Consider the following 19,070-nt stretch of genomic DNA (forward strand, 5'->3'; position numbering starts at 1 on the left):
AGACCAAATGCGGAGTTAAAAAGAGAGTATTGGATTTACAGTACATCCACCAGATGGCACGAGACACCAGTACAAATGAATGCTCAGTGCGTTGGATGCGAATACGAACATCTTAGAAATGTACATGGTGATATTATGTGGGTTTTACCTTAATCACTGTTTGTTCTGCTGACCACAAATGGCCAAAAAAGTTAGTTATTGCAGTTTTAGGCAAATTTTACTGGAATGGTAAAGGGTTAAACTTGCAACCTTGAATGATGCACTTGAGGCATCTGTGTTTGTTTGCATTTCAGACACTGATATACATATCTGGTGCAAAGTTATACGTATTTTAGCTTCCAGGAAAGTTTAAGATTTAAGTCCAATGTGATTTTATCAACCCTGGAAATAGCTGATGCCCATCGAGAAGGAAAAAGAATAGCTGTAGGATGTCCGTTTATGTGCCAGTGTATCACCACAGTGACAATTTATCATTAAATACAAAAGAAAAATAGTAGGGTACTTACCTCATAAGTATCACAGAGAGGCTAATGGATTCTGTTTGCTGTAATTATGACAAAAAGCCACATGCGCCTCAAAACAGACATGCAGCGATATAAGTAGAAGTAAACCCCCTTCGTGAGCTTACTCTCCATGGTGTTCCTGTGTTTCATAATAGTTCTTTTTTTCCCTTTTCTAATAAATATACAGATATTCAGTGTGCATAGGTTGGATTGTTTCCTCAGGCATATTCATTTCCAGAAATGATGAAGGTGAAATGCCATGTCCAATTTGATAGGTCTTATATCATTTGCTTGTAAATTGCCATAATTGGAATACAGTGACAATATGCTCTCATGTCACATCACTGATGTGACAATGCTCTCAGAGCAACTGAACCAAACAACAATGTAAAGTGAAGGACAAGCGTGATCCATGCGTACTTTGAGGACTCAATATTTAATGGTTCAAGTAAAATTCAATGACAAGAAAAATCATTTCACCATATGGAAGGTCATTTTTTTCATAGATTTAAATGGTATATCTTACAAAGGCATGACAACACAGACTGTATAGCTTTAACTGACCAATACAGATTTGCTGGCAAGCATTGAAGCCTTCTCTCAAAGCAAACTTGACCTGACTCACTGATGACTAATTTACAAGCATATACTTAAGTCTTATATTTTGATATAGTTTTTGTACAAGATACATTTGTGCACATAAAATATTCTGGCAAAGTGCGTGCCAGTACACACACATGCGCACACACACACACACACACACACACACACACACACACACACACACACACACACACACACACACACACACACACACACACTCATACATGCAAGGGGACGCTGGTCACACAGTCCTTCACACATACAAAATCAGATAAACACATTCAAACAAACTCTCATCAATATTATGCATATGTATCCGTTAACATTACAACAGAGATTGTCATCTCATCACTTCTTATGTTTTCCCTTTTTCCTTTTTATCAACATTGCGAATTCCAGTATTTAGCCTTAGATTTTACTGAATGTGTCTTTCCGGTTTGTAACCATTATACTAGTTCTTCGGGGTACTGCTATGTACAGTTTAAAATCCAGTTTACCTGACAGTATAGATATTTGTGTGTACGTAGAGGCATAAGTGGTACGCACACTTTACAAAGTTTGAATGTGTACACTGTGTAACATTTGTTTTGTTCCATAAGACAGACAAACAGGTAGAGCAGTAAACATCAATACTGACACTGAATCTAATGATGGAAGCATGGACTACACAGTCAAGTGTCAAAATGCCTTGTGGAAGTCCAAACAGTTCATGCAAATTAGACACAGGTTGACATGGTAATCAGGACACACATTTTGAATAGAAAAAAGTCTGAAAATAAAACGCAATCTTCCGTTTTATGTATACTAGCTGTACTTTCAGGGCAGAGGGAATTAGAAATATGAAAATAACAGTGAGAGCAGAAACATGCAAAGTGAAAACCTGTGATCAGCCTTGACATTTTGGCTATTTCACCGTGTTTTGCGTAAGATGAAAGATGAACCTTTGACACAGAGCGTCAGTACTTACTCAAAGGAGCCAAATGCACATTCATATCGTATGCTCTTTGTTTGAAATATAAATGAATAAAACACCACTACTTGTACCTCTAGGAGGGCACATGGTAAAACAAAACAGGACTGCAGTAGACAAAAAAAGGTCATGTAAGTATCAAAAGTAACATCCTACAGATGTACATTCATGCAGTTATTATACTATTCCCTCTATAAGATAATCTTTCAATTAATGTACCTGCTGCAACGTTACAGTAAATTGGAGTGATGTAGGTAGAGTAAGTTAAAACACAGTGAAGGTTACAGATAGGTAATATTGTGCTTACTGTACACATGTGATTGGATAGATCATTTCAAACAATCACATTTTTTCTTCCAGTGTGACAGTGTATTATCCCATACATGTTTCATGGATATTCTCTCAGATGACAGATATTGTCGGAACTTCTTATTGTTGATGAATGGCAAAGTTTCTTATAAAACATAATTGCTTTTTCTTTTTTTTTTTCAGATTTATTTTTGTTGAAATGATCCAACTAGGAATTTATTTGCCCTACTTTTTTCACATAATTGTAAACAGAGACAGAAAATAAAAAAAGAGGATTTTGAGGCCACTTTTGGATCATATCACAATTGTTGGATCTCCAGTTGTCAGACAAATAAAATTGCAATTCCAGTGACATCATGATGTATGTTCCCTTTGATATGTGCTCCTTTTGATTAAATATGTATTGTTTATTCCATTGGGTCTGACTATAACAATGAAATGAGATGAAAAGTGATAGAGCGAAAACAATATTAGTAAATGAGCTGAAATTGGTTTCTCAAACAGGCACATTTTTATCTACCAATGTTTATGGGGCGATTTATTCAAGTTGCTTGTTTTGAATTAATTTCATTTTTGTAATTGACCAAAGTGAAATTGAATTGCCCCTTTCTGTGTCCTTGACAGACTGTTCCTTTAAGTGATCATTTCAACTAGCCTCAGATAAATCCTCTTTACTATGATAAGAGTCCTGACCCGAAGTATCAGAGAGAATAGGTGTGGTAGCTAAGAGCATGCAAACACAATTTGCCTTGCACTTTCCCTAGAGAATGCCACGTTGCACTATAGATTTAGGCCTGTTCCCAATTTGCAAGATGGTACAAGAAAATGACTCGCATGAATCATATACCTTATGATGTAGACACCTGGCTTGGATGTTACTGGAAAGAAAAATGGATATCAGCAAAGTCACTTATTGCTGTAGCAATAGATTATACTGCACCCAATCTGTTACAGGAGCAAGTTAGTCTGAAGTAGTTATCATCATCAGTACAATTTACACATGCAGGCATTGATGCAGTGTGTGTATGATGAAACCATGGTGAGGGGCAGCCTGCAGGGAGGTCCTTTCAAATGATGTCAATGCCTATTCTTATGATAACTGCAAAAAAAACCAAACCAAACCAAAAAACGTTAAGATCAATAATTTAGTTAGACTCAGGCCCTGAAGAAATTCTTTGGCCCTGGTGTATTATTCCAGCATCAACACTTAGTAAAACTAATAATAGAAACTTCACATCCAAAATGAGTTGTATGAAAACACACAATAATAATTAATGGCAGGAACAATAGGTGTTATTAATGATATGGTGGGAAGAGAGGCAGCGTATAAAGCTGTTATTTCACCTTTTCATTGCACCTGCACAAGCAGAGCATGTTTCTGGCTGACCAAAAGAACCATTCCAGACCTCTGAACCACAGTGAGGATAGGTACTGAGATCACACATCACCAAGTAATTAGACTGAGAATTTCATGATTGGCTCCATAGCTGTTATCATGTGAGTGTTTCTGAGCAGCAAAATGTGAGAAATAGAAACAAAGAGAAGGAAACAAAGGGTGTGTTTTCAGAGCGCATTTGTCTGCGCCTTTCAAGGCTAAGCTACTGAGATAGTTAGTGAACACTTTCTTAATGGAGTTGGCAGGAATGGAGGAACCACCATATGGAAAACATCTTGGGTATGTGTGTTTGTATACGCTATAGGATGTTTTTTTCTGGTTATAATTTGTATACTGATCCATGGTGAAAATGTAGAAAAAGCAAAGGAAAAGATTACCGGTGTTGTCTACCATTGGCCTAGTTATGCTTTGTAGACATTTTTTTATCCTTCTGCAGTCCCCTGACCAAAATAGACTTCTGAAACACGTTCAAGCAAGACAAAAGAAATATCTTCCACCACCAAAGGAGTTTGTGCTGCGTGTTATTCAGAGCAATACTTCACTAGAACTTAAACAGAAATACCATCCACCCAGAGCTCATAATTAACATTTAGCCCAATTTAGCTCACTCAACACAAAGTACTGTATCTGCGTGTTTTTCTGCATGAGGAAATGGTCTTTTAGGACACAGTTCCACAAAGCTGGGCCCAATGAGTTTAAAGTGTACATTGCCCTTTCACTAAGCGAACATCACCAAACTGAAAGGAAAAGTTCTTTTTTCTTCTGTGATGGAACTACTTTGGTATAGAACTACCTTTATTTATTATACATGGGCCTGCTATGTCAAGACGTTCAGTCCTTTCAAACGCTTTAGCTGTCAGACTGATCCCATATGATTTTGCCTGAACATCATCATCATGATCGAATCCACTCTCAGATGTCTTCATTAATAAAACTGAGCTGGAGCTGGTCAAAGTTGCTCAAATTATGTGTACCTCCGCACATACGCATATATACTGATCATCAAGTCACTGACAAAGAGCCATCTATGGATAGAGTCACATGTATGTCAGGGCTATGAAGATCTGTCCTTTTACTCTTACAGCTGGTGCTCATGTAAGAAAGAGCCGCTACCCCCACCAGTGGTCTGCTGCCCAGGGGAGGAGAAACTTGCAAGGGGGATGACCTTGACAGGGTCCTCCTTCTTACTACTGCAGTGTCTATCCAGGGTGTTGTAGAACTGCGGCCGGTTGATCCCTTTGTCCAGTTCATCTTTTTTGGGCACAGACCTACCCAGGGTATGGCGACCATCCATGACCCCCATGCTGCCCATGTTAGCTTTGGCTCCCCGGGCAAAGCTCTGCTGGAAGCCAAAAGAGGGCATTGTACCGGTGATAGCAGCGGTGGTAGGGGTGGAGGTGGGGCTGTTGCTACCAGGACCCTGGAACTGGGCCAAGGCTGGTGGCATCCAGCAGCTGTCGGAGTGGCCCAGTATCAGACACTCCTGGGTACACGTCTCAGAGGCCTCAGCCAAGGCTTTCTGCAGGTTCACCTCAATGGCTGCAAAACAGGAGAAAGAGGAAAACCACACAGTTAATCCAACAGGTCAGAACATTCAGGGACTGCAGCTAGAATGCGATGGGCTGCTGTAAAAGCACTGAATGAATTGTAAATAGAAGAAAGTTGTCACCTTATCAGTGGTCGACCCACAAAATGTCAGCCTTTTAGTGAAATGAAAGTCAGTGATAAATGTTTCATTTCATCTTGTAATGAGAAAAACACCAGCAGAGCATTTAATTTCCATTGGTATTCCCATGACTCTGTCTGTTTACCTACAATATGCAAGGAATTCCCTGTAGCTTAATTAGAGTGAGAAAAAAAATGTCTTGCTGTTTGTGTCTCGGATTGGCTTTACTATGTTAAATATTTAATGAACATCTTAACAAAGCATTGTTTATTTTAATCACTGTCAATGTGGCACACCTTAAAGCCTTTTGATCTTTCAGAATCCAAAATAAATCTGGTCAAATAAGAAAACTCAAATAGGGAGAAAAATACCATTATCCCAGACTCCTGTGAGCATCTTTAGCATATCCAGGTACAATTAATAAATGTGGCTAATTGTGGCAGTGTTCAAGTGGCATGCACGGAAGGGAAGAAAAAACGAAAACTGAATGAGGAGGTGACTGGGCAAGGCTAAGCACTCAGACTATCTTATCTCATTATCCCGGCACTGACATCACATGTGAAATGAGTCTGGAATGAGGCCTCAGCATTGAGCCTCAGCAATAAAGCCTGTCAAGCCAGATAATTAGAATGTAAAACAGTGTGCACCAAGGCAACCAGGAGCCTGCAGTGTTATGTTTCCTAGGCCATGCAAAGGAAAGAGAGGTCCTCATTCAAACATCACATCTTTCCTCTAGGCTTCAGCTTCAAGCTGTCATGTAGAAATTATTTAGTATATTTGCATAAGTAAGAATGCTATAAATAATTAAGCGGCCTTAGACCCTAGTACACAGGGACGACTATTTCCTTCATGCACACAAGTTCTGCATGCCCTGTGTAATTCTGCTCCACAAAAATCTGCAAATCTTCTGGCCACCTTGTTTACTGTTTTATGGCATTCTACAAAATGAAAATGAATATTCTGATTAGTCTGCGTTAGTGAGACCAGTCTGACCTCCCAAAACTATCTAGATTGTCGCATAACATTCCAACACACTCACTTTTTTTGTATTTCTGTGGCACTGCAGATTGAATAGCACAGCGTCAACTTTAATTATGAGAGCAGTGTCTGAAAATGAATCACCTGGTATAAATTGTGAGGATATATTTGGAGTGCTCACGTGGAGTCAAATCTGTCCTCTCCATATTGAACTGGAGCCTTGGAAGAGGAGTGTATAAATCCCCTGGGCGGTAAATGTGTCACCTTTCAGAGGGTCACTAACTTCATTAAGGCAAAAATGGATGCTGCTTTCTCATTCTCTGAGCTAGCACAACAGGGCCGGGCCAAGTCTCGGCCGTGCCCTGACTCAATCTTTCTCGGAGGGTTTTCTGCTGTTGGCAATACCTTTTCAGTGTACAGACGTTTTTGATGAGGTAATGCTGTTAGCATGAACGTCTTATTTCACAAGAATGCTCCTGGACACACAAATAAAAGTTCCGGGTTCGAACAGAAACACACACATTCAAAAGTGCGTCTTTGCCAGGTTTCCACTCTCCTCCTCAACTTTAAATGATCAGCGCAGCCAAAGGTGAAGCTGTCTTAAACATAGCGTACTTTGCAAATGAAAGGTAGTCTGTGGCTCCGTGACTTCACACAGCTTGAGCTCACAGCAGTTCTGTGTCAACAGCCTTCAGTGTCTCCAAATTTTGTATGCAATATTTCACATCTCGCCTCTGTAAAAGACATAGGCCTGTACTATTTTCTATTCCAGTGGGATAGTTTGGATAGGCGGTGGCGGGTTTGGGAGGGTGGGAGCACGGCATGAGTGATGTCGCTGACAGCTCTGGCTGCTTTCGTCAGCTAGAGGTATGCCGCAGCCTGCTTGTGATGCCGCTGTCTTTTGTATTCAGGGGAAACAACTGTACCCCGCGGAGCTTTCGGGAGGAATCACACATCACTGACGCCACGGATCCCCTGATGCTGAGAATGTTCTTTTCTACTTTCCTTCAAGGAAATTTGAATGGCAGACAAGTGGGGATAATGGCAAACAATTGGGTTTAATAGACAGCATGACTGGGATCAGACCTACTGTTCACATTTGAGTTGATTCATCTTCACTGAGCGGTTGTGATGTGGTTGAAACCAAAATGTGATACCTGTTTAGCTACTGTCTACTATTGACATCTAATACAAGTTCCCGCAAACCTCAATTAACTGACTAAATTAGGAGGTATTCAATTCATGTTTCGATTAAAAAAAAAAAAAAATAAATAAAGCCTGCAGGTTGACCGAACCGAGGTAATCTACTATCACTGGTCCTGTTGTGTATTTCTAGACTGCCTGGATTGCCACAGTTCTGGGTTTCTAGTTGATCTTATAGTCATATACAAGGTCAATACCAGTGGAAGCCTACAGCAATCTTGTTCTGCAACATCAACACATCCTTTGGCCAGCCACAGATCGAACACTGCTGCATCCACCTTCAGCTGACCTTCCCTTCACGCGGTCAGACATTACAGCTTGTATAAATATTGAACATGTGTAAGACAACATGTGTATGAGAAAACTGCATTTTTTTTTGGAATAGATAGAAATACAGGACAAATCAAAGTGTGCCATTCAGCTGCACAAAAGGTGATATTAATGTAGTGCAAATGTTTCTCTATTTTGCGAGTATTTGATATCTTTTAATTTAAACATGTAAGGGGGTTGGACCTGTTATTTCTGTTGCTTATTAACACCAATATCACGTAAACATGTTTCAGTCGAATTCAGTCAAGTACACAAAAACAGACATCAGCCAGTCCAGTCACGTGCAAGTGCACGTCTTTCACTTGTTAGGTCCACTGTTCAAACACACTTTGTAAAATGCCAATCAGCTGATGTGAAAAACAAATGTCCTAATTTGAAATCAACTGCCATCCATTGCGCACCAGTCTTTCCCATATAGTTTTCTACAACGGTGGTGAAAGTAGTGTAAGGTCATTGTGGTTACATTTGTTGTGTGTGGCGATTCTTGTTTTGGATATTAATTCAAGTCGAAATGTTTAAATAATGAGCAGTAATTCAAATTTTCAGGCCCGTGCTGCAGCATACTAATGGCGAGGTTACTGTACAAAGTCTGCAATATAATGATAATTGGTAACATTTTGGCATCACGGTGATGTTGTAATTTTTTGATTTAGCCATGATAAACAGTGCAAGTGCGAGAGGTTGTTGAAGTGCTTCCTTAAAATGTCTGGAATGTTGGCATTTTGTGTCTAAGCATTGTATTTTACCTTTTCATTATACTGGTATGCTTTCAATCTCAGTTATTTTTCTCCCCGGTGGCCATCAAATTCATTAATGCAAATACATGTTCTGATGGGCAGAAACACACACACACACACGCACTCACAGCTAGGATGCATATTAGCTGGCTGATCAGGGCTTTTAGCACAATAGTATGAGATATTTAACATGACAGTTGATGATATTTACTGACAGAGCTAGTTACATCTTGATGAGCTTCACATTAAGGTCTGCACACATCACGATTCAACTTATTATTTCAGCATGCACAAACTCATTATTGCTAATTAAAAGGATAATTGCATGCATCTAGGACATTAAATTCCTCAAACAGCCATCAGGAAGGTGGACGAGGCCCCTGCCTCATCCTACATCGTTAATTGGTGCAGACTTTTTAGCCTGAAACATATATGCATCAAACTCATGTACTGTCAAATGAAAACTTCATCACACCTTACAGACTGCCTCTGTGTCAGCATGTATGGTTGTGGCCATATTTAAATTATATTTGTTTGTTTTATGTGTCACATGTGTGCTGTATAATGATTTAAAAGGGTCCTCGTCCAGCCTATAACTGCAGTCTGGTCGCCACTGTTGAAATCTTGTAAATCTATATTTTTTTCATCTATTGGACTCTCTTCATTTTATTGTCTAAGGTTGTGATAAATGGGCTGTCACTATGCAGTGTAGTTGTTTTCTTTTCTAACATTTTCTGCAGACTTAGAAAGCTCAAAAGTTTGTTTTCTTCTACTCACACAGCATTGACAAAAGTGTGAGAGTTTATACATATTCCACAATGTAACCATGCCAAGAAAAAACAACCACCAGCCACCCAAAGCATTATCACCTATAGCTCTGCCCTTTTCAGTGTCAATGAATTCGGACTCAACAGGTTTAATGGTGTCAGGAAATACAAGACAAATGCAAACTAGCTTATATTTGGCAGTATGAGATGTTAAAAATGGAGAACCTGCCTTTCATCATGAGCTATAGAACCATACTAGGGTACTACTACAGCTGTCATGAGTGCAAAAGTATTATCATTATCATATGCGTTCTTGTGTGAATAGATGAGATGAGACGGGGAGTGAGAGAAAAGGAGACATGGAGGGTACATGAGCATGTGTCTCGTTTCTGGAAGGAGACCAAAAGACAGAAACACAAGAATATGGAAGATTCTTTCAAACAAATAGAATCTCAGTGGAAATAATTGGGTTTGTAATTACCAAGACTTTATCACTTCACTCGGCTTTATACTCACTCCAAACGTACAATCTGTATAAGCAAATGGATGGTCATTAATAATAATAGCGCTATTAAAACCTCTTGGTGTTGCACTGAAAAGAGAGATGCCATTACTTTCATCACAGCTCTGGCAATCATCATTTGAAGGAGAGACTAATGTCTCACTTTCACAGAATTACAAATATGAGACAGCATGCTTAAATGTTTGATGCATTTCGCCATTCCTCCTCCTTTCTTTAGGCTCCTATTTGTGTTGTACACATATGACTGATTCATAGTTTTGAAGGAATTAAAGCTCTATGCAAGACTTACAAGTCCTGCATTTACATTATTCTGACAATGAAATAAGAATATGCTGGCTTGCCGACAAGGTCTGTGACTTGACTGGAAAAAAGCCTGTCTCTATGGCAATGAATCTGAAAATTAACTTTTCTCTGCACGTCAGACTCTAATGCTATTTGGTTTTCTTCACTTTTATCAGGAGAAGGTACAGTATAATCCCTCAGCGAAGGCCATAAGAGCTGTCACTGTCACTGCTGACAAGGGCGTGGAGGAGGAAGTAAATATTCCATTGTAGCAATAAAAACTTGCCGTGCTCTTTGGAAGGCAGCGATCAACCGTGCTGCAGAGGTCAGTGGTGCCATGTAGGAGGCTGATGTGTATTAAGATCTAGAAGAAACCGTGTTGGGGTAGATGTCTACAGTGGGATTTTATCAACTATATTTTATTAGAATGAGGAAGGAAGCAATAGAAATGTCTGTGTGTGACTCTGTTCATCTAATGGCCATCCTCATCAGTGATCTCATGGTCTAAGAGCTGCATGCCAGTGAATGTTAATGAGTTACCTACAATAATGGCGTAGTGGGTTTTTTCACTGAGACATAAATTTCACAGCAACTCTTTGCAGCAGCGACACAAAGTGAGGTATAAGAAATGGCAAGGCCATTGCTCGTCTTTTTCAACTTTTCAAACAAATAGTGCCACATGCAATGAATGGCCTTTTTTTATGGAGACAATGCGACGCAGATAAGAGGGGAGCAAGGTTGTCCATATATACTCTAGACTAATTACTTTTGATGTATTTACTGAGACACGGTGAGTCTCTGAGTCACATACGTATTTATCAGCACTTGGGGGACCTATACAGTTCCTCGCCTGTAATCCATCTAGCCTTGTCTGCTCTCGACCCCTTTTGCTTTTCTCGTGTTTGACTCATTGTAACTGAAAGTAATTGCAAGCAGAAAACAACATCTAATGATTACTTTATCTGGGAGTCTGAGAGAGAGTGAAAAGTCACAGACAGGTACTTTCAACAAAAGGAGGAGGCCTTTTTGTTCCCGACACACAATTTCAGACAACAAAGAATATTATTGACTTGGCTGAGATTAGAACACCAAAACAAATGACAAAGCACAGCGAGAGGACAAAGTGCACAAAGAGAGAAAGGATCTCTTGAACAGCCCGGTGCCAAGCGCTTGCTTCTTTCTTTTTGTTACCATTGATTAAAAGTATGTTGCAGGCTGAAGCACCATTTCTCCACTGAGAATATACAACACAAACACAATGTATAGACTAAATTTAATGTAAATTTCTTCACCTCGGAGATCACCTTTGTTGTGATAGGGAGAAGAAAAAAAAAAACACCTCAAATTTTCCTAAGTGTTTACAAAGAAGCAAGCCCAGACATCAACAGCCGCAATTGTGTGATTTCCATCAACAGAGAGCACAGTTGGGAAGGTAGAACACAGAAACAGTTTTCTTCTTGACACTTGACTTTTCGTGTGTGACATTGGTTGATTACATCTCCTTCATTATGTTTGGACCACTATTGGGCCTCCCCTCCCGAGGACAAGATGCCGGTGTCACCATCAACACAATCAGGCCTGGCCAAATACCCAGCATGGGCCAGATAGATGAGAGGTGCAAACACCATAACAATCTGCAATCAGCGCTCATCACCACAGTGACACACAGAAGAGGAGGCGCAGGGTTTCTATGGGGGGTAGAAACACAAGGCATGCTCATGTAGATGCACGTACACACACGCACACACACATGTTCTCAGTTTAAAATCTCATACATGCACATCCATTCTCTCTCTCCTTTGTGAGTCTACTTGAAAAACGTTGGACAGTACTGTGCATATACTGCAGGTGTGCCGTCGCTGACAAGGAAGCAATACATAAATGCATATTTATAAGATTAAAAAAAAGGACGTGAATCCACCTTAAAATTCATTGCACACGGATGAATGTCTGAACATTTCCATATGGTGTAGATAATGTGAGGTCTGGGAAATGAAAATAAAAAGCGTGGAATGAAAAGGAAGTGAAAATAGTTTAGAAGGATAAAGAAAGAAAGTAAAATAGACTGATTAAGTGGGACCTGACAAAGCTGTCTGATATTTGCAAGAAGATTGGATTGTTCCAGCAGGAATACTTTCTAAACAACCATGGTTTTTAGGAAATGACTTTGATCTAAAACTGTAAATGTCACTTATGACACTCTTAGCTTTCCTTTTAAAATCAAATTAGGAGCTGATTTGAAGCTTAAACAGGTCCTCAAAGAATTAAACCTGTTGCGCGAGGAGTCGTTACACCCCCCCCCCCCAAAAACAAACAAACAAACAAACAAACAAAAACAAACAAACAAACAAAAAAAAAACTAGGCCTCCGCTTCCATTGATGGAGGAGGGACTGGAGAGACAAACTGTACAGCAGCCACCACTGTGCTACATCCTGTGTCATGTAACAAGCAAATTCATCACACTGACCCATTGCCCCCAATTATTATGGAAAACAAGAATGAATCAAATTAACATTGAAGAAGCTCTCGGATCTGGCAGCCTGTCTGTGTAGCCGATGGATTCAGCATGAGGAGAGGGTAATAAACAAGGTGCCACTGCATATGCTATATATCTTGCAGTCATTGATGATTAGCTCTGTTTTCCCTTAGCCATACATTACTGTTATTGCCTCCATGGCCGGGCAGATAGGAAGTGGATACAAAGGCATCGTGAAGCCCATCTTTCAACGGATAACTGGCAGGCTGAAAACCACTCAGCACCAGCGGCGGCATGAATTCAGTGCATGAGTGATCTGGGCATGCTGAAAATTGTAATCTCTTATAGTATGGCAGAGCTGAGAGGGGGACCTGCTGTACAGTTTTTGTTGTGTTTTTCGGAGGAGTGTGCTTACTGTACAGTGAGGTATTTCCAAGTGAAATCAGTCAGTGTAGTCACGAAAAAGAGGAGTCTCCTCAGATGTCAACAGCTCAAGTCTCTGTGTTTTGTCCTACTTGGCAATGCTGAAAATGTGTAATCTATATGAGGTGTCAGTGTCAGGAGCAAACACTCTTTTTCCCTTTTCTGTTTCCTTTTCTTTCCTCATCTTAAAAATATTTTGAGGAGAGCTTAGGCATGAATGCAGACTGTATACGGTATTAGTCACAGTCATTAGTGCTGAGAAAACTTATATTTGCAATATCAGTGTGAAGTGTAGCATGGTAAAGGTTTTAGTATGAGGGGCAGACGCTCTCCAGATCCCCCTGTGCATGTACACTTTAAAGGTTTTCCTTTTCCGGAGCGCCACAGACCCTCCTCCGGGGACAACTATTAATTTTTCACTGAAACCTCCCCTGAATAATGAATTCTGTCCTATTTATACGCTGTGATAAGTCCACTGAATGTCTAAAAAGGGGTTATCATGAAAAGGGTAAGGCTTTCAGAGAAAGACCTGTTCCTGCTTAACATGTTTAATTCATCCGCATCGCCATGTTCTTGAAAGCAGAAGAAAAGTCATATAATGTATCACTGGCAAACATGAAAGCAGACACAAGCGGCACATTCAAGAAATCACAGCTTTACTTTTTTTACTGTTTTGATGTTGACTGTCACAATCCTCCACCCAAACACCAGCCGTTGAAAGTTCAGATATATGCCTTTTACTCCTCCGGGCCCTGCTGACAGATATGCTCTCACTGAAATCACAGAGGTACTCAGTGGCTTGTGTTAATGTTTCTGTCACTACGCACTTTATTTGGGGTGTGCTGAGTGCAGGCATTGTCAACTAACATTCACAACAGCAAGAGCGACAGATACAGATACACACACGGAGGGAGAGGGAGTGTGTAAAATGGCAGTTGCTGGAACATAAGCAAAAAAGACATAAAGTGTAGCCCATAAATAATGCAAAGACACGGGAACGTGTTTCAAAAATCTGGGAAGAAACGCAGAAATCAACTAGAACTGCTGAACATTTGTGATGCTTAAAATCATTTGATAGTTACGGTTAAAAATTCCCTCACCGCCATGAAACTTCACCTATGGGTTTCTTACATTTGGACAGTTATTTTTTTGTATCACACATTTTCTGAAATGGTATGTTTAAATATGCAAATGAGGCATCGTCTAATCAAATATGTTCTAATTTGAACACACTTCCAGAACAGAAATCTGAACTTAACACCTAAATGTATATTTTGGATATTTACTTTTCACTCATCTGAAAGAATAGCCAAATCTCTCAAAACTGACCAGAGCATGAAGAAAACCCAATGTTTTTGCCTGTAGTGTCTGGCCTTAAAATAACTGTTGCTGTAGTGACTTCAGGATAGAAAAAGTCCAGTTTTTGCTGCTGTTTGCATCAGCACTCTAAGTGAAACAAACTCTCAGACTAAATAACCATAAGGCTGTCTCTTCATAAACACTGTTACTCCTACATAAACACAATTATCTGACTCTGCAGCCTGCATTACCAGTGTGACACAGTGCTGTTAACTGTAGCACATAATAAAGATGAGCGGTAATATTATTCAATATAGGTTTTTTTTTTGTATAACAATGTATAAATGTAAATATAAAGGTATTCATAACTGAATGTAATGAGGATTTAGTTAGTTCAGTTAAATTCTGCTTATATACTAACTGCACACATATTTAATACTGAATAACTGATTGTAATAAACAATTGGCCATACCTATTTCCTAAAAATAATTAGCTGTATTCCTGTTATATCTGATCTGAATGCATTGTCTAACAGCTTCTCTTTGGCTTCTGAACAGTTTCAATTGGAAAAATTCTTTATTATTTCTCTGAAATAAAGGACACGAGCAGGAAGTAGGTTCGCTGACTGTGTTCTGTCTGTGATGATAAAGAGAATGCTCCAGTGGCTACAACAGTTCACAGAGGAGGAGATGGTGAAAATAGCCACGCAACTACTGTGCTCTAGAGACTGCAAGCAACCCATTGACCTCCATGTCTTTTATGCCATTTAGCCTCGAGCGCTAACTATCAGATATTAACACCCCACGTCTTTGATTTTGTGTGCCTGTCAGGCCCCGAGGACGCTTGTATATATCGTCTCGGGGTGCCATCCTCTTTGTGTCACTTGTTTCGTCCTCCTCTAACACGACAAACACCCACAAAGAGCAAGGGTATGTCACATTTCCTCTGCCTGGCATCTAGTATCCACTCTAATGTTGACATGTCTTAGCAGAGCCTGGGGATGGCATGTAGAGAGAGAAAGTTAGCAAAAAAAACCAAAACAACAAAATCCTAAATGTCACTAGCATGTCCGGGTGTTTGTAGAATTGCGGAAGAAAATTGCCAGGGCTTCCTGTCTTACCAGCGCCACTGCTGTGGCGATGACATCACTATAGCCAATTTCATCCTGCAGTTCATTTCAGGCTGCTGTGTTTGTGTGAGTGCGTGCAAACCTGTGTGCACGTGTGCGAGCAACTGTGTGAATATGTGACAGAGAGAGAAACAGGCTCGCTCTCTATGTAATTCAGTGTGCGAAGGCACCAATACCCATCTCTATGATAATTTCCTACTCACTATGAGCAAAGACAGCAACACTGATACAATTCATTTCCCCTTTATTAACTGGTGCGGAAATGTTGGGCCCCGCGGAAGTGACTTCTGAAGTCTTTCAGGGCTGAGGGGTGGTAGAGTTTGTTTTACGGGTGGGAGGAGAAAGCTACTAGTACAGGGTAGATGATTTTGGGATCCATGCATCCATAATATTGTATTTGCCAGAGAAAAGATGCTCAGTTTCTACGAGTATTTAGCAGCCATTGCATGAGACTCATGAGTCACAGCGTATAATTTCCCACGATACGCCTGCCTTATCGAAGAAAATAAAAATGGCCGGTCACCTCTCTAAACCCCCGGCAAAGTTTCAGTATCATATGTCTTGTTTGCATTACTTGATTGAGTTTCATGTGTGACATCCAGAATCAAGTCCAGTCAATCACAGTGACATTCAATTCACTAGAATTGATGACTTGCCGCCAGTCTGCCATTTTTATCTGGGGCTGATGCTCTCTTTATTTTTCATCATCCCAGACTCGTCCTCGCTCCACTCTGATATTACTAATTATTTCAAACTATCAGGTAGACAGTTTCAATTTCAATTAAATCTTGTCTTCTCCACCGACCTTGGGGTGGAGAACAGGGTTGCGCTCTTAGCCCTGACCAGTTATGGGTGCCATTTAAGAAGAAATTTAAACTCAATTTTAGCCTGACTTCAGAGAATACACGCTGGGTTCACCCTTGTCAAGACAGAAGTGTGCTCAGTGTATGTATTCCAGAAACACACTGAATGTGATAATTGAAAAGGGCCCAATTAAAGCTTCAAGGCATAACTGGCTACTCTGATACACCCTAGGGTAGCTGTGAAGGACAGATTCACAGCCATATGCAGCTAATCTAGCTGTCTAGTATGGGTTATGAATCCTAATGCACCAATATTACGATAACATATTGGGTAATAGAACAGTATGAACAGTATTCTTTACAGTATCAACAAGATGGGAAATGTAAAAATAAAATAGTTGCTGCAAATGTGTGTACTAGTGTCAAAAATGTGGTTCTTCCAAAAAAGCAAAACTTCCACAAGGCTGCACAGTGCCATGCAGGTAAATGGAAAAGCAGACCCTCCTGCAAGAAAAAAAAAATAGAGGGCACCATGTATGTAAGAAAAACAATTACTTGATATTGACAGCTAGCGCAATCAAAGGCTCCCCTGCCAGACTCAATGAGGTGCCAATCAACTGAGTGTCTCTGCCTAACGTTGCCGCCGCTGCTGCTGCCTTTCATTTTAGAGTCAGAAGAGATTCTGCCGTGGTGAATCATCAGTCAATAGCTCAGAGCTGATGGTTAATGCTGATTGATGACATTCACCCCCACCACCCCACCCCCACCTCCCAGCATTATCTGCAATAAACAGTCAGGGTGTAAGACAAAATTAGGCTGCGAAAGAAAGAAGAAATAAGCAAGCTCAGTAAATTTTCTTATTAGTATTAGTAGTAGTTGTAATAGTAGTAGTAGTAAAACTGTTTTTGTTAACATTGTTCCAAACTAGTTTTAAAGCCTCTGTCACCCTGTTTTGATGGCTTAATTGTTTCTCTTTGCAAGAAACCGGTTCCTCATCCAATATTACTAAAGGTCGTCCGTGATTGATTCAAGCTATAATTAAAAGGATTATTAAAATAAATGATAAAGCACCACATGCTTTCTCTTTATTGTCCCATGAAATAATAACGTGAATTAGAATGCCATTCAAAGAGCGGCTTTGGCCAATACAATGCACAGGCACTGAGGGACAATTTAGTGCACGTGTGTAATTAAAGTGATTCTATCAAATGTGACATTTCCATTGCGCCAGTGCTCTGCCGTGCGCTACCTTCGCTTCACCTGTGGTGGCCTGCTCATGACCGGAATAAGAGGACAAGATCACTCCTCGACAGCAAAAAGGATCATTTCCGTGGAAGTATCTTAATGTGAATTTACGTGGTACATGGCAATGGTGAGCTGTAATAGGCACTTTCTAACCCAGAAATGTCAAACAGGAGGAGGAACACTGCAACAAAACATAGGTTTGATATTGAATTGGCTACAAGTGTCACCCCTAGAAAGAAAATAGCATTATTTTCTCCTCCTCCTTCTGTCTTTGCCTCCACTCTCTGTCTGTCTCTACCTCTTGGTGTTCTTTCCCTTATGTGCTTTCTTCTCGTTGTTTGCTTGTTTTTTAGATTTCATTCTCGTCTGAAGGGGACAGGTGTAGGTATTCTGCTTTATAATTAAAGTACACGTTGGATCAGGCGACTTCCTCTGCAAGTTGTCCGTACAATAAGGAAAGGCTTTATGTTGGACACCATCCAGTGATGGTTTCCTACAGCAGTGTTTGTAGCATTTCTTTCATTATCTCTCCTCCACTCCTCACCCACACATCCCCTCTTATTTACAGTGGCTCTTATTTACAGGCAGTCAACATATCGAAGTCAGACTTAAGGAAGGCTGGGTGTTAAGCATCCATCTCTTTGACAAGGAGAATAAACTAATTTTCTAATTTGTAAGCATATGACCCCAGTCATCTCTATTCATAATTCATTATGGAAATATAATCAGACATCATACCTCGCCTAAGATAACACTGAGATGTTCAGAAAAAAAAGAAGACTGCATGCTACAGTATTGTATGAGAGACCTTTAAACAAACCATCTGCACCACTGAAACAATTTCAACAACGTGTTCGGTGCTTAGAGACTGTGAGGAATATGTCGGCTCCCATCCCCTTCATTTCAATTGCTCTTTGATTCATATAGGTCTTTAAAGAGCAAGGTGGTACAATTACCATTTTAAGTGGTTAACATGCCCCAGCTGATATTTCTTTCCATTTTCATCTGAAATATTATTCATTTTCACTATTTAACATGTTGAGAGCTCTTCTCTAGGTTTTCTCGACTATATTGTACATCTTAGCCACGAGCTGTGATAAACAGACTGAAAGCTCCCAACCCAAGTGGCAAGAGGGGAATAATCATTAAGAAACAGCTACCTAGAAACGCTTTCACGTCAAAAACAATTATCAAGAACTGAAATGCTATGAGGAGCAAATCACAATGATATTCCGTATACGACACTTAACTCCGCGTCTACTCCACGTTCAGTCCGCACTTCACAGAGAACACAACAAAGAATTGTAAACTCTACTGGCAGAAGAAGAAAGGGTATTAATTTTCCAACCTGGAAAGTGTAAACTGAAAATACCTGTGAAGTGGATAATTCTGTCTGGGGGAGACATGTATTTTCCCCTTCCTTGTG

General features: G+C 40.1%; 1 protein-coding gene across 1 annotated transcript in view; it reads right to left on the reverse strand.

Annotated features, from left to right (window-relative positions):
- Window positions 1–3,729: 3,729 nt before the first annotated feature.
- pcdh11 (protocadherin 11) overlaps window positions 3,730–19,070 on the reverse strand; it is a 124,120-nt gene continuing 108,779 nt past the window's right edge. Inside the window, exon 7 of the mRNA XM_070963513.1 lies at window positions 3,730–5,320. Coding sequence (XP_070819614.1) covers window positions 4,860–5,320 — 461 coding nt within the window. The 3' untranslated portion in view covers window positions 3,730–4,859. The remainder of the gene's footprint in view (window positions 5,321–19,070) is intronic.

This window comes from Chaetodon trifascialis, chromosome 5, assembly GCF_039877785.1.
Source record: "Chaetodon trifascialis isolate fChaTrf1 chromosome 5, fChaTrf1.hap1, whole genome shotgun sequence".
Lineage (NCBI taxonomy): Eukaryota > Metazoa > Chordata > Actinopteri > Chaetodontiformes > Chaetodontidae > Chaetodon > Chaetodon trifascialis.